Below are 24,119 nucleotides of genomic sequence, written 5' to 3' on the forward strand. Positions count from 1 at the left end.
GACGATGACAAACAAGACTCAAAAATTGAAGCCATTTTAACAATAAATCGGTTTTATTAGAAAAATTGGGTGTGGCAAATTCTTCTTTGGACAAAGTAAAGAAAAAGGAGGTGGATTTCAAGCGGCATGATCACACTCCCCACAGTAGGTAGAACAATGGATCTCAGCAGAGTATTTCTGACTGCAAAGCCAACACCATATTCCCTGGTCTCATTCAATGGCTTGTGATAGGGGCAGCTGGATTCTGGTGCAAAAAGAAAAAGATGTTTCCCAGCTCTGCGCTGTACACACAGCATAGAAACTGCAAAGCACAAACCTGCCCTGTACATTTCAAAACATGGTCAACTATAAAGCGTTTTAAGACTAAACAGCTTTTGGTTGTGGTGGCACAGTATACTGTAAGCATCCGCCAGCATGTGTCTGGGTTGGACATGCTGGGAACCTTCGTTGTTCAATGGGGGCAAGGAGTTTCTTTTTGACATTACATGTCCCAGCATCCCCAGCAGTTAACTGGCGAGTAATGGGGTTTGTACTCTCAATAAGTGATTTCCTACCTTAACGTCTGCCTTCTAATGTCCTTCCCTTTTAATCTGTTTTCACCAACTTAAACGCGCCCCTGTGCACTGATCCTGGGTTTAGAAAGCGGGCGGGACCAACTCCCCGGCCTAGCCCTTGTCCGGGCAAATCCCCGCCCCTGGCCAGAGGGGCCAAAGGGCCACCACAGCCGGAGGAGCCGCGGGCGGGAGCGATGAGCGGGGCAAGCTGGCTGTGCGGGTCTCGGGAGGAGGATCCGGCTGCCAAGCTGTGGGTGAGTGACGGGGAGCGCCAGGGGCCCGCCACTTGTGCGCTTGCCGGGGAGTAAGCGACCCTGACCACAATGGGTTTTCCTTCCGAGCTGAAGCTGCAAAGAGGAGGGGGCCGTCAGCTGAAAATGGGCTTGCAGTAAAAGAGGGCACGGGACCTCTGCTCGCCTGCGCGGCGCCGCGAAACGGAAAGGAGACCCCGGCAGAGTCGGTCTGAAAAAGGCGGCAGTAAGAGCCGGGGGTGGGGGGTGTGGGGGTGGGAGGTCTTGCGTTCCCGTCCCTCTTGAAAAACAGAATAAAACTCCCCCTTTGACTCGGAGTTGCTGGCTCCTCACCTAGATCATCCGTTCTGAAATGGAGGCTCGAAACGTGTGTTGGTGTGTTTTTGCTTTACACCAGCGCCTGCCCAGGGAAGGAAGGGGCCCTGCTGGCCTTTTTCTCTTCGCCGAGGGCGCTGAAGGAACTTCGGACTTTGGCGGCAACTGGGGGGGAAAAAGCCGGAGTGCTGGCTTCTCTCGTCGGCTGCCGCCCCAAACGTTTAGGCTCTTAATAGTTGTAAATATGAATGGAGACGCTAAAATTCATTATGTAAAGGTGCTCGTTGTAGAACGTTCACATAGATCAGTTTGTGTCTAAATTAGTTGTTTGGGTTATACCTCACAGACTCCCCCCTCCCACGTAACTGGCTCAGGGATTCTGGGAATTGTAGTCCATATAGTACTGTTCATTGAGATAAATCTCCCAGAAACTACAGCCAATATAGTCAATGTTAAAGGATTGTGGGAGTTGTAGTCGAAAACATCTGGAGTCCCAGGAGTTCGCCTCCCCATTCTGGAGCCATTTGCAGCATATTGATTTTGGCTGTTTGCACGCTACCCTGAAAAGCTTCATCTCTATGGGCTGGAGCCACACTTAAGGGGAACTTCATTGGCCATTTTACCCCACAGTTTACATTGGACTGGGCACAGGTGAATTCAGATTAAAATCTTGAGTGACTACACAACATAAAGCTTGTTACGGGAAGCCTGCTGTGGAATTGTCACTTCAGTGGGGAATCATCATGTTTGTTCAGCTGGCAGGCATGGTTTAAATTTGTTTCGACTGGTTTGACATTGCCTTGGTCCACTTTCTGCCAGAGTGATCACCTGATCCAACCTAAAGTGGTGCTTGGTAGGTTTCAGCTCAGTGCTGGAATGGAGTTTTGCTACGGCATACATAAAAAGAGAGGAGTGGAATCTGCCAACTAGCACCTTGTTAGTCCCTTAAGGCAGATTCTTCTATTGGAGCTCTATGCTAACTGGGAGTAATGAGGCACCCCAAGGCTCAGTATTTTTATAAATGACCTGGATGAGGGAGTGCAGGGAATGCTTGTCAAATCTGCAGATGTTGGGCGGAATAGCTACTACCCTAGAAGACAGAAACAAAATTCAAAATGACCTTGATAGGATGCAGCACTGGGCCGAAAGCAACAGAATGAAATTCAGAAGTACTGCACCTTGAAAAAGAAACAAATCGTACAGTTACAAGATGGGGAATACCTGGCTCAGTAAAACTACTAGTGAGAAGGATCTTGGAATCGTTGTGGATCACAAGCTAAATATGAGCCAAGAGTGTGATGTGGCTACAAAAAAGGCTAATGCTATTTTAGGCTGCATTAATAGAAGTATAGCTTCCAAATCCCTCTGGGTAGTGTGGGCGGCATATAAATTGAGTGAATGAATGAATGAATGAATGAATGAATGAATGAATGAATGAACGAACGAACAAACAAACAAACAAACAAACAAACAAACAAACAAACAAACAAGGTGCTAGACCCCCTCTATTCAGCACTGGTCAGGCCTCACCTTGACTATTGTGTCCAGTTCTGGATACCACACTTCAAGAAGGATGCTAACAAATTGGAACAGGTTCAGAGGAGGGCAACAAGGATGATCAGGGAGCTGGAAACCAAGCCTTATGAGGAAAAGCTGAAAGAACTGGACATGTTTAGCCTTGAGAAAAGAAGGTTGAGGAGTGATATGATAGCACTTTTCTAATATTTGAAAGGCAAGAAGGGGCAAGATCTGTTCTCAATCATCCCAGAGTGCAGGACACATAACAATGGGCTCAAGTTAAAGGAAGCCAGATTTTGGTTGAATATCAGGAAAAACTTCTTAACTGTTAGAGCAGTACGACAGTAGAACCGGTTGCCTTGGGAGTTGGTGAGTGCTCCAACACTGGAGGCATTCAAGAAAAATTTAAATAATCAGCTGGCAGATATGCTTTGATTGTATTCCTGCATTGAGCAGGGGATTGGACTTGATGGCCTTGTTAGGCATCTTCCAGCTTCACTTTTCTATGAAACCAAGCTGTCACCTGGGCCTCCTGACACCTCTAAATCAATGTCCAGATAGCTACCATAATTTTACCTTGGGAAACCTGATTTGATAAATTGCAAATATATAGCAGATAAAACCATGTTTTCTCTGCTGTGTTGTTACTTAGAGTTGACTACTGGGTTAAAGCTACTTTAAGTCCCATCAAAAGGAGTCAGGTCACCCTCTCACCAGAAACTCCATTCAGCTTGGGAGATATTTGTGCATTGAGGGAGTTGTAGTCCAAACAGGGGTCCAAAGACTAACCTGTCCAAGTGCACTAGCTTGAGACTAGAAGTGAGCACATGACGAATTCTGGGAAATGTAGTCCATGAAGATACATCTGCATCATTTTTAAGGGTGCAGTTGAACAAAAAATGTGCAATTGCAGAGAAAGGGTATGGAGCTGAAAACTGAAAGATGAAATGGGAAAAATAAGACAGTATCTGTTTATTAAGAACTTAAATTACAGTTAGTGTCACATGACTAAATTTATTTAGCAAGTGTTTCTCACTTGATTTGGGCAGTCCACCTGTCCAAATCATATTTAAGCAACTTCTTTTTGGCTGGAACCTCCTCTTCTTCACCTTCATTGAGGGTCTGCAATTATCATCATTTCCCTATAAATACAACGTAATGTGTTGCAGAACTTTAATATTCACGGCCTTATCTTGTTTGCTTCAGGACTGGAACCAGACATGGCATACCGACACCCCAAGTTTTACTTCATGTTTCCGAAGTACTATACTGGTCTGGATTCCTTGTATCTACCTTTGGATTTCTTTCCCTTTTTATCACCTTTACCTTCAGAAAAGCTCCAGAGGCTATATAAGGATGTCTGCTATCTTCAAAGCAAAAATGGTAAGCAGTGCTCCCTAGTACCTAAAGTTATTGTTTGGGCTATAACGGGCCGTGCTGGGTGGTGAATTCTGGCAGTTGCTGTCCAAAAACAACTTCTTCAGGCTGTAAATAAGAACAGTATGTGGCTGTCAGTGGTGGCCCAAGCATGGGTGGTGTGTTCAGGTGGCTTGTGCATTGTACCTCTGTCAGGCTGGTGGCCTAAGGCACCTTCCCTACCCTTGGACCTTGAGCTGCCTGTGATGTGTGTCCTGTGACTTCCTTTGCCACATTTTATTTATTTATAAATAAATAATATTTTCAGTTGTGTGTCCCATTGACCAAGTGATTTTCCATGTTTCCAGGTCCTTGGCATCACCTTCATAGTGTTATATTTCTCAAGCACAATCTATGTTCTCTGGGAAGCAAACCAAGGGATTCCACGCGCCCCAGGGCTCATCATCAGTCCTGGGTTACAAGGGGCCACAATGGTAATTACTGCACAATGTGTGTGTGTGTGTGTGTGTGTGTGTGTGTGTGTGTGTGTGTGTGAGTGTGAGTGTGAGTGTGAGTGTGTGAGTGTGTGCCTGCACAGTTTCTCTGTGTGTGTGTTTTAAATCATTTATTGATTCAGTTGCTTCTTGTTGTTCTTTAGAATTGTCAGTACATGAAACAGTGTCAGGTCCGTTTAGCCAGATAAAGAGATGACTAGGGAGTGGCTGGGGACATGGTCACATCTTTCAGATAACGAACTGGCCCTCCTCTTAAGGAAAGGTGAGGAGCCTGTTGAGATGGGAGAGCACAAGGGGGAGCAAATTTTGGGTGCATCCTGCTAGAAGACTTCCCTTCACTACTTCGGACCATTTGGCTGTGGGTGCAGCAAACATCACAGCCTGGCAGACTCTCCAAAGAAGGAGGGTAATGGCTCAGGAGGGCCATAATCCAGCCATTTTGAACAACAGTAACATCCTTGGAGCAATGGATTAATGTGTTAAATGCCAGTGAATACACACAAATGTATACTGGAGCAACGTTTGTGATGAGATGTGTTTTTATGGGTAAACAATAAGTAACGTTAACTTATTGTTTCAACCCTTTGAAACTCAACATGATTACTTCAGTATGCTTCTGCCTTTGTATGGGAATGATATCCACATTTCTTTCTAAGAATTACGAAAACTTGTGTTTACTAGAAGAAAACAATTGTTAGTATTCCACAAATAAGTTTGTGCTGGGTAGGTGGGGCTCGTCCCCCTTGGAAGGCAGCCCATCTAGGAGAAAAGAACTCCGATTTCAAAACTCCATTGCCTTGTGGCTATATCCAGTCATGGAAAAGTCTTCAGGAGTTAACCTCAAGGCAAAATCCGGAGGCGGAGTCCCGGAGGCAGTTCGTGTTGTTCTGGGAACTCCAATGTCACTGGAACCAGTTGTATTGGCTCTTGCCTTTCCATTGGATTATTTCAGCAATGTGGAGAGGGGGAATTTGCTGCTTGGGTAACAGCCTATCCTCCATATTATTTTACCCAGGATTCATGCTCTGGAGAGGACATGCCAGCTTTGCATACAGCGTTGAAGCAAAATCAGGGAGCTGGACAAGGGACAGATTGTATTTGTCTTCAGTGTGAAAGTGATTGTCATTCTCAATTTGGCCTTTTCAGCCACACTAGATGCTGTTCCAAGTCCTACATACAGAGCACGTTACCATAGTCTCTCGAGACTGAAGGATGCCTACACACAATTGTGATAGGAAAGGTGACAGAAGTCCTAATTCTAACTAATTGGCCTAAGGTTAGGAGAGCAGATTTCGGTTGAATGTTATGAAATAGAGAATTGGTTGTGTATGGAATCGAGTATCTCGAAAAGTGGGGAGGGCTCTTCATCATTCAGGGCTTTAAGCAGGAGTTCAAAAGACATATGTGATTATTACTCTTGCTCTGGATTTCCTGTATGAAGCAGGAATTTGACAAGATACTGTAGTGTACTAGACAGTTTCCAACTCTACCATTTTGTTCTGTCATTCTGATCAGAACTTGGGTCCGTGGGCATATTTTCTGGAGAATTCTGGGAGCTGTAGAACAAAGAAAAACAAAGTTTCTAAGCTCCAGTTCTAAGTAGGTACGATGTAAATAATTTGTGATAAGCAATTCCCGAATTTTGTTTGTTTGCTAAATTTTGATTGTTAGCAGCTCTACTTTCCTGCTGCAACAGTGTTCTAACTTCAGGACCCATTGCTGAATGTGCTTTCTTATTCCTCAGTCTGCAAGCTGCTACTTACTGAGACCATGATTTATAATTTTTTCCATCTTTCTCCCTTCTTAGACCCTGGTTCTATTTCTAACCCAGAAGGAACGACTGAAAGGCATCCAGTCTTCTGGCATTTTGCTCCTATACTGGTTGCTCTCTTTTCTCTCCACTGCCATCAACTTTGGTTCTAATATACAACATATTCTGGAAGGTGTAAGTCAAGGTGGTTAATTACATCATGCAATTTTTATCAGTGCCTCTGTGCTAAAATCATTAACTCACTGAGATGGGTTCCTATCAGAGGATCCTGGAAATTGTCACTTAAAATAAATGAAAATACATACCAGTGCAATCCTATGCACATCTGCTCAGAAGTAATTTTAATTTAGGATCTCTTTAGAGCAGTGGTCCCCAACCTTGGGCCTCCAGATGTTCTTGGACTACAAGTCCCAGAAGCCTACACCACCACTTCTGCTGGCCAGGATTTCTGGGAGTTGAAGTCCAAGAACACCTGGAGGCCCAAGGTTGGGGACCACTGCTTTAGAGGACTCAAGGAAAGAAATGGTTCAATATATTTTATAGTAATCAGGCAACATTCAGGAGATTGTAAACCAAACCAACCCTACTCTGTGGCAGCTCTGTCTCCTGTAGAAATTTTTACAATTGAACGTAACATCAAACATAGGTCATAAGTTACTGCACATAAGATGTAGCCACACACCCAAACCTCATATAGACCCAATGAATGTTTTGAATATTTTACTTGTAAGCTTGGTATTTCATCCAGTACTGTACTGTATTTCATTTTTTCCACATGTCTGATGAAGTGGACTTGTCCATAAGAGCTCACATTAAAATATAATAGTAAATCTTTAAGTTTTTGTATTGTTCTATTTTGGTTTGTCTTTTTTTTTTTTTGCCTTATATGCTTGCACAGACTAACCCTGAAACTACAACTATGGTATGGGATTATAACCCTGCAAATTGATAGGAATACTTTATTGTGAAATAACACCTCATTGTGTGTGTCATATATTGTTTTTCACATACAAATATTTTTAAAACAAAAGATCAATAACATCAGTAATATATCAATAATTCAATCTGCTGAGATTATAGAGCATGCTACCATGTTTCCCCGAAAATAAGACAGAGTCTTATATTAATTTTTGCTCCAAAAAACGTAGTAGGGCTTATTTTCAGGGGTGTCTCTCTTTTACGTCCGGCAATCTACATTTATTCAAATACAGTCCTGTCACCTTCTTCTGGTTGCTGCATAAGGGTGGAGGCCAGGGTTCACTCAACTGGGGCTTATTTTTGGGGTAGGGCTTACAGTATATTGCGAGTATCCTGAAAAAATCATACTAGTGTTTATTCTCAGCTTAGGTCTTATTTTCGGGGAAACAGCAGAAACAGTTGGAAAGGATACTTTTTAAAAAAATAGTATTCCCCAACAGGGGGAATTCTGGCATTCTGGGAACTGTAGTCCCCAAACCCCACTTCTCTCTCAGGGCAATAATAATAAGTTCATGCTATTAGGCTGATTCTGATTTACAGCAGCCCTTTCCAGGATTATCCAGGTAGGGAATATTCAGAGGTGGTTTATCGTTCCCTTTTTCTTGGGGTGCCCTGGGACTGTGCAGCTTATCAAGGGCTGGGTCACCTCCTAAAAGGAACAATGGCAAATTAAACTCTTGACTGACGTACCCAATTTACTGAGCTATAATATAAAAAGCTAAAGACTTGTTTGATATTTTTTAAAGCCTTTCACCAGCCACTTGATGACATTTTGATCACAGAAGAGAAGCCACACTCACAATGACGATGACGGAATTCAAGCAATTGTGCTCTGTTGCTTTGCAATCTGTCTTAAAAGATGGCATGCTCCTTTCATTCTGAAGCACTCCTATTTTATTTTATTTTTTTGCAACCTCATGCATGCATAAAATTTGTTAATCAGTGGGTGAGCCAGTGTGGTGAAATGGATAGAATTCTGGACTAGGACTCAGGAGGACTGCGTTCAAATCCCCACTCAATCATGGAAACTCAATTGAGGGGTGGCAATGGTAAGCCACTCCTGGAACATCTCACATGTTTAAAAACCTTGTTAGGATCATCATAGGTCAAACATGACTTGACAGCACCTAATTTGAAGCTGCAAAGAAATGGTCTTTTAGATATATTTCTGATGGCCGCTGACTCTTTATTTTCTGCAGCGCTTCAAACAAGATCTCTTCCACCATGTCACCACATACATTTACTTCCCCTTGGTCTTGCTGGAACTCATGTTGTGCTGCATTGTAGACCAGCCTCCCTTCTTCTCTAAAATTGAGAATGACAATGTAAGCATTTAACCCTTTTCTTTTAGATAATTGCCATGTTTTTATTAACAAGATTCTAGCATTATTTTCTTTCAAGTTTCAGATACTTTATTGCTCCTGGGAAGAGAGTGGATATGCTCTTTTTCTTTAAAAAAAAGAACAAAAACACCTAAAAAGTGGAAACTGAAAGTATGAATATGTTATGGCTTGTTTGTTTTTTTCAAATGCCTAAGTTGGCGTATCAGGTGTGGGCACCTGTTGCCTTCCAGACATTGTTAGACTGAAACTTCCATGAGCACTAGGCAGTGTAGGCAATTATGACCTATGCTGGGAAATAACAGTCCAACAGCATCTGGAAGACCACACTTGACCAGCCTTGACACATACAATTTTTTTTAAAAAAATAGCTGATTATGGCTTTTTGTATTGGATGGCAATAAATTTCTAAATGGAGCTCTCTCATAAGACTGACGTGTTCACCAGCATCAGCATGGCATCTACCACATTTGGGTAAATTATATGAGAAGTGTGTTAATAAGAGGTAGTCAAATGTGCAAATTAGCTCATGGATAATTTTGCAAGTGGAATAAACTTACACTTATGACCAGCATCATATATAAATATCTGAAGTTACCATTGGTCCTTCTAGATTGGCGCTAGTCTCCATAGTTTTGGGGGGTGGGTGGGGGGAGGGCTCTTTTCCCTACCCTATGCAGAGATGCAACTGAACATAGGATTTTCTTCATGTAAGGATCAAACAATACCAATTAGTTATGGCCCTTTCCCTTTATATTTAAATCTAGTCATGAATATACAGGTGGGCCAAATTTAAGATCACAAGCTGAATATGAGCCAATAGTGGGATGTGGCTGCAAAAAAGGACAGTGCTATTCTAGGCTACATTAACAGAAGTATAGTCTCCAAATCCTGTGAAGAACTAGTTTCACAAGCCCATGCAGTACTAGTTCCCTTTATTTGGCACTACGCTTTAAAGACGGATGATGACAAACTGGAACAAGTTCAGAAGAGGGCAACAAGAATGATTAGGGGATTTGAAACCAAGCTCTATGAGGAAAGGCTAAAACAACTGGGCATGTTTAGCCTCGAGAAAAGAAGACTGAGGGGGGATATGATAGCACTTTCCAAATACTTGAAAGGTACAGAGGAGGGGCAGGATCTGTTTTCAATCATCCCAGAGTGCAGGACACAAAATAATAGGCTCAAGTTAAAGGAAGCTTGATTTCAGCTGAAAATAAAGAAAAAATGTCTTAACTGTTAGAGCAGTATGACAATGGAACCACTTATCTTAGGAGATGGTGAGCACTCCAGTGCTGAAGGCATTCAAGAGAAAATTGAGCAACCATTTGTCAGATCTGCTTTGATTTGGCGTCCTGCATTGAGCAAGGGGGTGGACTTGATGGCTTTACAGGCCCCCTTCCAACTCTATGATTCTGTGGTTATTGTGATGGTAGAAGGCACATATTCATCACATGTCCTGCTTTTCCTTCAGGAGGCTCAAGGACACAGCTAGTGTGATGCTTGGTGAGACTAGGGCTTAAGTGATGCAGGTTTTAGACCCCTCTAAGCTGTGACTCTGAATGAGCTTGGGACAGTCATGCTTCCTCACAGGTTTTAGGCCAGAAGTGGAGAGGATGATACTCATGACATCATCTTGAATCCACTGGAGAAAATACTGTACATACTATAAATAAAACTAATAAGTACTGTAAATAAAATGAGTTTTCCTCCACATCCCATTTTATCCTAATGTATTGACCTGAGCATATAGCATTCATATTTTATATATATATAAAACACACAGAGACAGACAAATATATGTGTGTACATTTTCACAAACCTTAGATGTATTCTGCTTTTCAAACTCTTGCAGAACCCGTGTCCTGAATCCAGGGCTTCTTTCATTTCCAAAGTCACATTTTGGTGGTTTGTGAGGTAAGAAAATAAGCCATGCTATGTTCTTAAGTAGCAGACAGCTAATGGCCAGTCCAATTAAGCAATTCAGTCATCCTCTTGTTTCTAAGTTATCTTCATCTAGTTTTGCTGAAATGTTGTAGCGTTCCAAGAATGTATTGTCTTGGATTGCATTCTGCTGTCAGTTTGGGCTTCTCCAAGCTTAGCCTTGGGGGCGGCGGTGGGGGGGGGATGTCAAAATCAGTTGAAGCTGAGGTTACTGCTAGGTACTCCCTTTTATGTTTTGCACTTGTCCTAGCTCATTCATTAATCTGCCTGAAGGTCCTTCCACTTACACGTTCTCCTTTACAGGTGTGTATTCACATTTGGAAAAAAATATTATTGTTTAAAAAGAAATACAGTTCATCTTACCATAGTAAGGAGTGCCAGGTTTGCCAGCTGTCCTCTATCCAGGGGCTAACTGTGGATGGAGCACGTCAAGGCCCCAAGGGTCTTTCATCCTGGAATGGATATATTTGAATGGGATTTGGCTTTCCATAAGGAAAAACAGTTTTCAGTCTTTGCCCTTCAAACAGTTGGGACCTTAGTTCCCCAATGCCCAGTCACTGAGTTTACTGACTAGGGCATATGGGAACTGGTATCCAAAAGATCTGGATGACCAAAAGATGAGAATTGAAACAGAGGCATGTTCTCTGATGGCTCATTAAACAAAGTATAGGTAGGAAACCTTCCTGATGCTTTGGACACCAGTTCCTACAGCCCTTTTTACCACAACAATGGTGGGAGGAGATGATGGGAATTGAAGTCTGATAGGCCAAGAGTCCCAAACCCATGAAAGAGAAGATGCCTTCAAATAGAAGACTGTCTGTGGTAAAGTAGAGCAATTTAGTTAGCTGCTTGCTCATCCAATCCACCTCTCTAGGATACTGGGCAGAGTATTAACACTCTTAATATCCAAGCTACAGGGACTAAAGCTAGCCTTACCTCCAAGCTGTCGGACTTCTGTTTTCCAAGCAGTAATTTACCATTTTGGCACCCATCACAAGATATACCACCTCCAATCCACTCTACTCTGAGGCTTGGGTTTGGGCCTTCTGTGAAAAAGGAGAAGCATATGATCCCCCCCCCCCAAAGAAAGACCATGCTTTCAAAATAAGGAAAGTGTACCAAAAGGAATTGCTATTTATTTTTTAAACATTCAGCAGTAGAGTCATCTCTAGATTTTGATGCCTTCTAAAATTTGGTGCCCTGCACCACCCCAACAATAGCTCTGCTGATTTCTCTAGGCTCCCTTTCTCAACCACATCTATGGACATAAAACACAGCGGGTGACACAGTGAGGAGTGAGATAAAGGACACCCAAGACTGGTGCTAGACATAGTATTTTTGAGGAGAAATGGCAAGACATGTGTCATTTATTTACTTTTCTGAAGTTTGGTTGATCCAGGATGGCCCTAGACCTTTCTCTGTGGAGAAATAGTAAGACATATATCTTGAAGGGTTTTTTAGATGTAGTTTTTATTCTTACTACTTTGTCAGGTACAATATCCAAGGCCAGAAAAGTTACGTGCTTCAGAGCAATGCTCTCCTTTTTTAAAATTACAAGTGCCAGAATCCCTTAGCTAGTATGAGCCCCCCAAAAAACACTTTTGGCATTGTCTATGAAGCAGAAAATCTCAGGAGTACCTTTCTTCTTCCCTAGCAATTAAAGAACTCTAGTCAGAGCCCTACTGCGTTTTTTTCTGAATAAAGAAGCAAAGTCACAGATGTTGCAGTGGCTCCCTAGGACTGATGAACAAGGTGCCAGTTGTACAACAAGCATGAGACTGGCGTCACATTAACCACCCACCACTTGCTGCTACAGGGGAAAAAAATAAGATTCTAGTCAATAGGAATACTTATCAGAATACCAATCCATGAAATAACTGATGATTCCCTTTTGGCACACCCACATGCCAAGTGTCTGAGGCAATTGCATTACACTATCACCTGGGTCTACATCTGGTGATAACTAGTCTCCCTCAGCCAACTATGTAGCTCAAATATTAACATTCCTGAAGTCTGCTCCTTCCCTTGCATTGCCATTGATGCCATTGTTTTACAGGCTGATGTGGAAAGGATATTGGAAACCACTACGAACAGAAGACCTCTGGTCACTAGCAAGAGAGAACTCTTCTGAAGAGATTGTAACCCAGATTGAAGCTGCATGGAAGAAGAATCACATAAGGTTTCTGCCTGAGCAGTGAGTCTTTATATATGTTAAACCAGCTAATTGGAGGTGAACAAGATACTAATCTTTCTTCTTTCCAGAACAGCCAGATGCTTCTTTTGAAGCATCTGGTTGACTAGCCCTGAACAATCAAATGATGTAATGAGAGTGTGATTGCACAATAAGAGAAATGCAAATTTACTCAATGTGAAGTTATACCAGAGAGTTCAGGTTTCCCCAGGTCTGTTTGAATTAACTGGAGAGAAGAGGAAAGACTTATTTGCAGCTTGTTGACATAGCTCTGTTGTAGCCCAGCAGGAGGCACAACTACAAAAGGAAAGCTCTAAACAAAGGCAGAGTGCTGATTTACTCCTCTTCTTTCCTTTTCTCTCTTCCTTTTTTGGTACATGTTTTAACTGTTCTTTTTTTTGTTTGTTTTAATGGTATTATTTTCAAACATCTTTCCCCCCGTCAAGATTATAGCCAGGACAGAGAGGTACACACAAATCACTTAGCCACACTACCCTGACGTTTCTGGTGTGGGTAATTACCAGGGGGCTCAATATGTTGATGACTGGGGAAAATCTTTCTGTCTGGCCCCTTCCCAACATTCTGGGCCACTCTGACTCCCAAGTATTCCAGGGAATACAAAACTCTCAAGGTCACACATTATAACTTGCATGGCAACCTTGCCAGGTAGGAAGACTAAAAATAAACACAAATGTAAAGAGATCCAGTAAATGCCTGAGGCAAGCCATGAATTAAATACCAACAAAGCCTTCTATGGTTGTTGTGGGTTTTTCAGGCTGTTTGGCCATGTTCTGGGTTTTTTTTCCCTTCCAAACGTTTTGCCAGGCTCTTCTGTTGAGAACAAAAACCCTGATCCCACAGCTACAAATACTCAACAATCACACACTACACCATAACATAGACAGAATTCTAGTTCCTGTCCTCTGAAGATGAAATGTTAGGAAGAAAAATCTCCAGAACATGGCCAAACAGCCCAAAAACCCCACAGAAACCATTGGATACTGGCCGAGAAAGAAAGCCTTCAAGAAAACCTTCTATTCCTAAAATAATCACCCTGCTGTGAACATTTTATTGTTTTACTGATTATGTTGCAAAAAGTCAGAAATAAAATAATTCAAAGCAGTTTCAAAACTTAGCTCAAAAAGTTCAAAATCAATAAAAAATTTGTGAAGCTAATGCACATTCAAACAGATTTGAGGCCAAGGTAATTCTAGAACAGTTCCCAAAGAAAATAATAAAGCTAACTATCCTATACATTCCTGCTGAAATATAGCTAACTATCCTTACATTCCTGCTGAAATATAGCATAATTCTAGAGCATATGCAGAGTGTAGACAAAAGAATATAACTGTCTTCTCAAAGAAGCTAAGGTAAAGTTACTTTTAAATACAGTTTTCATTCTGTGGATTGCTTCTCTGCAATTCTATGAGTCTTTCTGTAATTTTTATGATTCTATGGCTTTATTCCATTATTTGTATTTACACTGTAATAGTTATGTTGCTCATCAAGCCAAGAAACATGATTGAAGGATGGTAGAAAAACTTTTATAACAGAATTAAAAACTGTTCATGTTATCAATCAGAATTACAGGATCTTTGAAATTCAAAAGAGAGGAAGAAAATGGAGAAGATGCAGATGAAACCACCATTTTGCTACAGCCGGAACACAGTAAAAGCAAGGCATTACTGAAAGCTTTCTGGAGTGTGTTTGGAAATTATTTTCTTTTTGGGAGCCTCTGTTTAGTCATTGGCGATGTCTTCATGTTTATGGTTCCAAAGACACTAAGGTATGTAAACATTTAAAAATAGCTTCCTAGGAGGAAATACCAAATGCATATAGTCAGGGTAACTCCACAGAAGCTTAAGAGTTGCAAGGAATCTTGGAAATCATCTTGTTTACTGTGTCTCAACTGTTGAACCTTCAGATGTTTTGTACTTCTGCTCCCAGAATACCTGACCTGTATTGACTAAGATTTCTGGCAACTAAAAACTAAAGTATCTGAAAGGCTCAGTCTTGATAATTATTATTCTAGTATCACCCTATGCTCAATGCAGACTGCAATTGTAGCAATTCTGACCGAAGCCGATCCAGACTCTGGTGGAGGAGCATCTAACAACCCTTAAACCAGACTCTTGTTGAACAGCACTTACCATTTGGAAGTGTATCGTAATGTTTTGCTGCAAGAAGAACTGCTACATAATTCAGCAGTTTACAGTACATATCTGGCCAGAGGCTGGGAGTTTGATACCCCCTCTTTGTCTCCCTGGCAGGAGCTGGACTGGATGATCCATATGGTCCCTTCCAGATCTGCAGTTCTATGATGATGATTTCTTAGTCGCTTTCAGTGACTGGTTCCCAACTGTCCCTTTGAAGTTGCAGAGAAAAGCTCTGCCTCACTCTCTGGGTGATAGCCATTCAGATGTTTGAAATATATTATTAAGGTGATGATTAATGGAATGGGTCCTTCTCTAACTGGATGGAGGCAAGATCTGTTCTCGATCATCCCAGAGTGCAGGACACGGAACAATGGGCTCAAGTTAAAGAAAGCCAGATTTTGGTTGAATACTGTATCAGGATAAACTTCTTAACTGTTAGAGCAGTACGACAGTGGAACCAGTGACCTCATGAGTTGGTGAGTGCTCCAACACTGGAGGCATTCAAGAAAACCTTGGATAATCACCTGGCAGATATGCTTTGATTGTATTCCTGCATCGAGCAGGGGGTTGGACTTGATGGCCTTATAGGCCCCTTCCAACTTCACTTTTCTATGATTCTGTGTTTTCCCTCAGTCCAGAGGTAGGCAAAGTCTGTGGGGTGCAGGACCACTTATATACTACCTTGGGCATGGGTTGGCTGCAAGCCTTTCTGACACATCTTAAACTTGGGAGGGGGGTTCACAATTTTCCATTTGTAAGTGGTTTCCCTTTCTAAGCCTGTTTTGGAGAAGAAAGATTTTTTTTTTTTAAGATAATAGAAGTGACCAGCCATTTCTGACAGGTCCAGGGAGATTTAAACAGCAAAGTGTGTCCCACAGGCTTCTGGTAGTATAATATGCGATTTGGGTGGATGCAAAATTGCAGTTCAGGAGTTCTGAGGAGCCACATATGGCTGGCGGGTCATACTTTTCCATACCCCTGCCTTAATCCTATCCTATCCTCAGGCTAAATATAATTTGATGTTTCAGTTTTATTTCAAGTAGAGCATAATATGTAGGTTTCCCAGTGTGGTGTAATGAACAGAGTGATGAACCAGAACTCTGGCAAACAGGGTTTGAATCCCTACTCTGTCATGGAAATTCACTGGGGGCGTGTAGAACTATTAAAACTACTCCTTAAACACCTCACTTACCTTGAAAACCCTATTAGGATCACTGTAAGTCAGTTCCAACTTGACAGCACAAAGCAAACACACATAATACAGTGGTGCCCCGCATAGCGACGATAATCTGTTCCGGAAAAATCGTTGCTATACAGATTCATCACTATGCGGAACAAAAAAGCCCATAGGAATGCATTAAAACACGTTTAATGTGTTCCTGTGGCCAAAAAACTCACTGTTATGCGAAAATCCTCCATACGGCCGCCATTTCGCTGCCCGGTAAGCGAGGAAAGGGCACGAAAACACTGCAGGCGCCCTTTTTTTTTTACCTGGCAGCCATTTTTTAACCACCGATCAGCTGTTAGAAAAAGCATCGCTATGCAAAAATCGGTAAGCGAAACAGCTTACTGATCGTCGCAAAGCAATGTTTTACCATTTAAAACATCGCAATGCGATCGCTTTTGCGATTGCAAAAAAGCCATCGCTATGCAGATTCGTTGTTAAACAGGGCGCGCGTTATGCGGGGCACCACTGTATGTAGGTGTACAAATTTTCATACACAGTGCACATGGCAGTAAAGATGGAAACCTAATGAAATGGGAAACACAAAATGATAATTGCATCAGTAACACTGGTACTCAACTTTAAAAATTATAGTGGTGTTATCAATACAAGTAATGAACATTCAGTGTGTTGATTTACATAGACATCTTGACACTGGCTGAGAACCTATTACTTAGTTACAACTAGAGTGGGCCCACTGTATCAGTGGGGAAAAGGTACATTCCCAGTCAGTGGTTTTATGAGAAGCAGCATTTGACAATAATTAGAATGCAGGTTCAGACTCTCATTCAGCCACGACGTTTGCTGTGGCATTTTAGATTAGACACTGTCTCTGTATTTGCCTGTCTTTATGAAGTGGGATCAATCTGGTCCTCTTCTGGTCCCCATCATACTCTCTGAGGTTGTCTAGCATGCTTTACATACTTCCCTGTGATTCCACTGTTTTAATTATTTCCAGGTTTTCTAGTGTTTTCTCTGTGGTAAGAAGCTGAAATGCCTCTTCTAGGGGCTGTTACCATCAGTAAGAGCTTTAGACTCAGATTTGCTAATATTTCTGGTTCCACCCTTTGCCTCTGATCTCACGCAGCATGAATTTCATGATATTTAATTCAACCCATGAGCTCAAAATAGATGGCCTTCCTTGGTTTGTCTGCTGTTGTTTACTGTCAGGCAGAGTAGACTAGCACACTGCTTGTTCACTGATGAAAAGTTGTCCAAATGTGGACTTCATTCAAGGTGTGCCATTGACTATCTTTCATTCCTCCCTTGTAGTCTTCTCCTAGATTTCATCACTGACCAAGAAGCTCCTGCTTGGAGAGGGTATCTCTGCGCTGTAACGATGTTCCTCTTGGGTTGTCTCCAGACATTGTTTGAACAGCAGTACATGTATATGTGTCTTATTTTGGGACTAAGGTTAAAGACAGCTGTTACTGGCCTTGTTTATCGGAAGGTAAACCATTCTTTTTGAAGATCTCTGCTATATATTTTTCCTTCAGACTCAGTAACACTGAGAATTATATCTGGAAAATTCATACAGACGAAGTCTCAAAAGCTAGATCCCACAATGAAAAATAACTGGTTAATAGGGCCGTGCAGAATATAGAAAAAAGGGTGGCCAAATTGTAACCTTCCAAATGTTATAGAGCTACAACTTCCATCATCACTGGCCAGTATAGCTTAATGGTGCCTGAAGTCCAGGAACATCTGGAGGGTCACCAGTTGTCTACCCCTGCGAGTGACAGAGGTATTAGGAATTAAGTCCTAGGACAAATTATGGGAGTTACAATGAAGCAGGGAGAGAAATCTGGATGAATTCATGCCAGAGGTAACAGTGGAGGGGGAAAAAAGATAAAATAGAAGGCAAAACCAGGGAAAGATAAGCAGAGAAGCGTTTGGCTGCACGTTTGCTGCAATGGCAGTAAGTGATAAGGCAGCCATCTTGTAAGGGAAGAACAACCGAAAGGAGGATCTTGGAATGTTGTTGTCTAATCCAGTGGTTCCCAGCCTTTGGTAACCCATGTGTTCTTGGACTACAACTTCCAGAAACCCTAGCCAGCACAGCTGGTAGTGGAGGCATCTAGGAACTGCAGTTCAAGAATATCTGGGTTACCCAAGGTTGGGAGCTACTGGCCTAATCCATGACATTTCTAGAGCTGGAGAATAGGGAGAAGACTGAAAGAGGCCATCAGTTTTGCCTATGTTGTGGAAAGAATGTCAGGCTGATTCTGTTTGAATCAGGCAGCAAAAAAAGGCCAGTGCTGTACTAAGCTGCATTAATAGAAATATATTGTTCAGGTTGGGGGAAATAACAGTACGTATTATTCTACTCTGCTTTGGTCAGACCTCAGCTGGAATACTGTATCCAGTTCTGGGCATCACAGTTTTAACAGGATAAAAGGGTTGGGAGTCAAGCCCTGTGAAAAAATGGTTGAAGGAACTGGATGTGTATAGCCTAAAGAAGTGAAGACTGAGAGGTGGCGTGATGACCATCTTCAAATATGTGAAGGGCTGTTATAGAAGATTTCCGTCAAAGGTTAGGAGTTGAAGTAATGGCCCCAAATTCTAAGAGAAATCATTTCAAGTAAGCATTAGGCAGAATATCTTGACAATAAGAGCTGTTCAACTGTGGAATGGACTGCCTTGGAGGGTCGTGGACGTCAGCTTAGAAGGGATAGGAACTTTCAGGAAAAAAAGAACTCTGCCCTGTAATTCAATACCAACCCTACCCGCCCACTCAGTCCAAATTACAGGAGCGGGAGCTGTCAAGTAGTAGGAGGAAGATCCCTGTTTCCTGCACATCGTTCCTGTACCATTTCTTCATACCTCTGGCGGGCACCCCTGCTGCCCCTTTGTGAGTTGCAAAGGTTCCCTTTGACTTTTGCCAAAGGTGCACTTGACAACTGGGATCCGATAGAGGCGGCCTCGTAGGGAAGGGAGCTTCTCTCCGGACTCATTCTTGCAAGTGCATCCTTGCAAGTCACAGGGAACCTTTGTCACTCCTCGAGACACAGCAGGGGTAGGAGATAAATATTAAAAGAGGAATTGAAAATTTCATCCAAAAAATGCTATTTTGTTGGGAATTCATCACTTTCTATACCCCAAGGAATAGAAAGTGATCAATGTTTAGTGATTTTTAATTCGTTGCCATTTGTACCCCACCCAAACCATCTGCAGCCTGTTCCCAGTCAATTGGGAGTCAATTGGGAGTCTCTAGGCAACCCTGTGAGACATCTGGAGACACCTGGATTGGTAGGTCAGGCAGCCGAATGCCCTGCTGAAAGGACAGTGGGGGAATTGCTTGCTAAGAGGCTTTCAGCATTTTCCTTTTAGCCATTTTGCTCTCTGCTCAGCTATTTTCTCTGAGTAGTTGCTTCCTGGTGTCTCTGTGCTCTAGTAGCCAGACAGCAGTTGCTGTTTGTAAAGCATTCAAAATTTCATTTCAGTATTTCAAATAGTGGGATTTAAGGAGGGCTTGCTTTAGGTGGCTACATCAGATTTCCATTTATTTTTGAGGTTAGGATTAGGGTAGGGTGGGTGATCTGTAAGTGTACCCCCCCTTTAAACCCATTTCAAGTTGAAGCAGTATTTCAGCTTGAAATGGGGGGGCTGGGGGGGACTGTGTGATTTTTGGGACAGTTTAACTACTACTCCCTCTGTATTTTAAAAAAGTATGTTTTCCTCCCCAAAATTCAGCAATTAGGTTGGCTCCAGTTCAGGCTTATAGTGGGTGATATGGGATATTTTTTTCGAGTCCTCTTGTTTCACCTTTCTGTTTCTCCCCTCTACGGACCCTCCCTTGTTTTAAAAATACTCTTTTATTACAACTCTCCCTGGGATCTGCCAACTTAATTTCTTCTTTTATTTGGAAGCAAGCCCTCTCCCCTCCCCTCTATCTGGAAATCCGACTGTGTCTGTGCGTTAGGAGTAGGGGTTAGAGCACTGACCGGAACATGCGTGGCCGGCAGGTGGTCTCAAAGGGGAAGAGCCCCCCCCCAGCAGATCGGCCACCACTGTTCCTCCTCTGGTGGGCTTGCAGGTGGAGGCAGAAGCATAGCCACCTGAGGCTGCAGCGGGTCTGGAGTCCTCCCAGTCCTCTGGACCAGGAGTGGCAAGGCAGGTTCCACCACCACCACCACCACTCCTGTCGCCAGATCCCTCTCTTCAGTCCTCCTAGACAAGCACCACGCAGTCTTCCCAGGCCAGCAGCAGACAGGGGCAGGCAGTGGAGCCGTCGTCGTGGCAAAGAGGACAGAGGCTCCCTATATTTCACTACTTTCAACGATGACCCACACATGGCATCCTGCAGTGCCTGCATTATGATGGTCTGCAGGGGCTCCAACCCCAAACATCTTTCCTCCATCGCCCTCCACCAGCATCTGGAGAGCCACCACCCAAGGCTTCCATCTGGGGAAGGCTGTTTGTCAACATCTGGGGGAGGAAGAGACCAGCACCAGGGGGAGAAGGTGGGGAGGGAGAGGGAGGCGCTACCGTTGAAAAAGACTGCCATGGGGGCTCCTGCAGGTGGGAGCTTGAGGCAGGCCATAGACGAAGTTCCCATTGAGGCTGCAGTGACCTTCAGCAGATGGTCCAGGGCCAAAGCACAGGGTTTGGGCACTCGTCACTGAGATAACTGCCCTGCTCGAGCTTCCATTGTGCACTGTCACCACCCCAGCCTTCCACCATTTGCTCCATTTTTTTTCTTGGTACACCACCCCTCCCGGAGAACCACCAGCCGAAAAGTCCTGTCATCCCTCTATGACTCCATGTGGGGGGTGGTCTGTGACAGCTGTGCCCAGGTGTCATGGGCCCAGGAGCATAATATCCACTTCACAGCCAACCTATGGAGTGGAGGTCACTAGTCTTATCTCCGACTCACACAGCCCACTGGTGGCAGCCAAAGATCCTGAAGAGTGGCAAGGGATCGGCAGCAGGACTGCAGGAAGAGGCACCTGTCCTGCCACCAGGGTAGAGGGCCGTTCGTCTGCAGCTGCGGCACATCTCAGGCGATGGGGAGGAACATCGCTTATGAGTTTCTGGTATTCAAGCCCCTTCAGAATGTTGTCTGTGGTTGTGATGCAAGCCTGGGGCAATTTATCCCCCTTGACAGGGCTCTGCAGTCTGCCCGTTTCAGGGGTCCACTCTACTTTTGTGGCCTTGGCGTAGAGGTTGCCGGCCATTGTGCAGAAGTGACTCCATCCTGCCTGCAGAGACAGGTCTTCATGCTTCGGAGCTGGAGGAGTGGAGAACGGAGCTCTCCAGTGAGGTTTACAGGGTGGTGGGAGTGCCACGCATGTGTGGAAAGCTGGCAATGCAAGGGTGTGAGGAAGATGTGGGGCTCCCAGCAGCCACAGGCAGGGCCTTCTGTTGGCAAGGGCGCCAGCTCACGTTTCTGGAGCTCAGTGGTGAGCTGGGGAGTTGCCCTCCCAGGGAAGGCAGATAGGTGGCAGAAGAGGACTCTGCAGAGGCATGGTGCCAGAGTACCCCAGCCCGCCCCATCAGAACCGCTCCAGTACTGGGTACAAAAAGTGGGCATGGCACTCCACTGTGGCCATGGACCTCCTCTCCATCCTCCCTACCGGTGTCCAGAATGAGCGTGTCTTCTCCTCTCTCGGAGACGTGCTGTGACACCACCACTCCCATCTGCATCTGTTAACCATGGGGAGGCTGTTCATCAATGTGAACCTTGTCTTGTTGGGTTTCCCTTCATGGAACCCAATGAGGTGAGGGATCCTATCCCAGCCTTTCTGCATCCTCAACCCACCAAATACAGATCCGCCTCCGTCAGTCCCTTCACCCCCTCGGCTGCCTCTGCCACTCCAGGAAACCAGTGTGCCTGCCTGTCTCCCACCTGTGCCACAGATCTGCTTCTCTGCCAGCAACCTGCGCCCTTCAGAGAACAATCCTACCTTTCTACCAGCCACCTCTGACCCCCAGGACAACACACCTACCTCTCTGCTTCTGAAACTTGGGGGAAACAAGCCTGCCTGTATGTCAAGTAACTCTGGATGTCGGAGGAAAATGCCTGCTACTTCACCACCTGTGCAAATTGAAGGAAAATGCCTCTCCCTGCCGCTATGCCACCTATGTCTCTCTCTGCAACCTCATCTCTCTCGTCCCCTTTCCTGGGGATGCCCACTTTGTGGGTGTCTAACTCAAACATCCAAAAGCTAAACTTCACCAAACCTGGAGAGATTGTAGAGGAGAGTCAGCAGATGTGTATCTGTGATTTTGATGTCTCTAGGTGCCTGGAAGGTATTTTCCAGGGGCGGTGCTGTCTTTGTAGGCGTATAACATGGATGTCTGAAACCCAAACTTCACCAAACGTACAACACTTGTAGAGGAGAGTTGGTGGAAGCTTCTCTGTCATTTTGGTGTCCCTAGGTGCCTGAGGGGGGGGCATTTTACAGGTTTTAAAGGAAAGACAAATTGATTTGTCTGTTGGGAAAAAATAATTGTGTGATTTTTTGACTACAAATCATGATGAGTCATCATTTTTTCCAAGTCATGCCCATCTCTAGTAAGAGGGCTCCTCTACCTTCTGCCTTTCAATGATTCCCAGTCCCATAATTTGGACTGAGGTAATGGTGGTTCCTCCTGAATTATGGAACTGGCAGTTATTTCCCCCCAAAAGTCACATCCCTAGCATTTAATGTTGAATTGTGTTGGGATACTGGGAGTGTTTATTAACAGAGGCCTATTTAATGTTGAGTCATCTCTGGGTGCTAGCTACTGTCTGTTCCAGTCTGTGAATTGTTGGTTTGATTTTCTCTTCTGTAGATCTTAGTCACATCAAACACAGCCAAGAAAGCAACAACAGTTGGTGAAATAGTCAACCTGGTGTCTGTCGATGTGCAAAAACTCATGGATTTCCTTATTTATTTTAATGGGACTTGGCTCGCCCCCATCCGGATTATCATCTGCTTTGTATTTCTTTGGCAGGTAAAAGAAAAGAAAATATAATTCCCATTCCTCTTAAGTAGCAATAGTGATGGAAAAAGAAAGCCGAGGAGTCTCTTTGAACCCAAATGTATTTTATTCCAAGAAGCCTCCTAGATCTTTATCTTCTATTTTAGCCACAGAACTCAGAGTATAAGTATTCTCTCTCTTTTTCACTTACATCCTGCTTTTACTTTGTGTTTTTGGATCCTCTTAGCTTTTGGGAGTATCTGCTCTGACTGCAGTCGTGGTGTTTCTGTTTCTCTTGCCAATGAACTTTTTCATTTCCAAAAAGAGAAGTTGGCTCCAGGTATGTCTTGTTTCCTATGAATAGTCATCCAATTTTAGGATTTAAATACTTTACTTTTATATTCATGTGATATCACTTATTTATCTATACAGTATTGGTACAACAGCCTTCTGCCTGGCAGAAATGACTACAAATCCCACTATCACACTGCCAGCTCTGTCTATGCCGGGCTTCTCCAATCTAGCACTTTACAGATCTGATGTGAGATGTAATTTGTTCCAATCAAAATAGACCAGGTTAGAAAGGGATGACTAGCAGCAGCTCTCTAAATGTTCAGACAGGCATCTTGCCAAGCCTTGCCCAGAGATACTGCATGCTGACTTGAGACGTTTTCTCTGCAAAGTCTGGGATTCTAGGAACTGTAGCAAGAAAGTATGTCCTCCAACCTTCTGGTGTTAGGAATTATTGCCGTAGAATGACAGCAGGGTCAGCCTGTTTTCTAAAGCAAAAACAAACTCCACAAAGCTGCATTTTTTTACACCAGCAATGCTGATCGTTTTACAAATTAGGCTCTATTTCCCAGGAAGCTCAGATGAAGCATAAGGACAGTCGTGCAAAGCTCACCAGAGCCATTCTCGCCAACATTAAAAACCTCAAGCTACATGGCTGGGAGAAGAATTTTATGGACACAATGTTAGGAATCCGAACCCAAGAACTGCAAGCTCTCAAGAAGTCTCAGTTTCTCTTCTCTGCATCTCTCACTTCTTTCCACTCGTCTACATTTCTGGTGAGCACTTTTTGACACCCTAAGAGTTGGTT

General features: G+C 43.6%; 1 protein-coding gene and 1 long non-coding RNA gene across 4 annotated transcripts in view; one reads left to right on the forward strand and one right to left on the reverse strand.

The window, feature by feature from the left end:
* The first annotated feature begins 653 nt into the window (after window positions 1–653).
* The window catches only part of ABCC6 (ATP binding cassette subfamily C member 6), a 62,010-nt gene continuing 38,544 nt past the window's right edge, over window positions 654–24,119 (forward strand). For 2 of the 3 annotated variants that reach the window (XM_020814121.3, XM_072982794.2), the window contains exons 1-12: window positions 654–808; window positions 3,845–4,021; window positions 4,363–4,488; window positions 6,317–6,454; window positions 8,458–8,583; window positions 10,454–10,515; window positions 12,599–12,736; window positions 14,316–14,519; window positions 17,387–17,564; window positions 22,892–23,053; window positions 23,268–23,360; window positions 23,884–24,087. In XM_020814121.3, the coding sequence (XP_020669780.3) occupies window positions 749–808; window positions 3,845–4,021; window positions 4,363–4,488; window positions 6,317–6,454; window positions 8,458–8,583; window positions 10,454–10,515; window positions 12,599–12,736; window positions 14,316–14,519; window positions 17,387–17,564; window positions 22,892–23,053; window positions 23,268–23,360; window positions 23,884–24,087 (1,668 nt within the window). In that variant the 5' untranslated portion in view covers window positions 654–748. Of the gene's footprint in view, window positions 809–3,844; window positions 4,022–4,362; window positions 4,489–6,316; window positions 6,465–8,457; window positions 8,584–10,453; window positions 10,516–12,598; window positions 12,737–14,315; window positions 14,520–17,386; window positions 17,565–22,891; window positions 23,054–23,267; window positions 23,361–23,883; window positions 24,088–24,119 lie in introns of those variants that run through there. The other variant, XM_078381243.1, reaches the window with a different exon arrangement.
* LOC144584666 (uncharacterized) lies at window positions 6,313–7,117 on the reverse strand. Its single transcript, XR_013539064.1, has 2 exons — window positions 6,775–7,117; window positions 6,313–6,633 (listed from the first exon to the last, which is right to left on the reverse strand). It is a non-coding gene; the product is annotated as an uncharacterized LOC144584666 (long non-coding RNA).

This window comes from Pogona vitticeps, chromosome 13 (assembly GCF_051106095.1).
Source record: "Pogona vitticeps strain Pit_001003342236 chromosome 13, PviZW2.1, whole genome shotgun sequence".
Taxonomy (NCBI): Eukaryota; Metazoa; Chordata; class Lepidosauria; order Squamata; family Agamidae; genus Pogona; species Pogona vitticeps.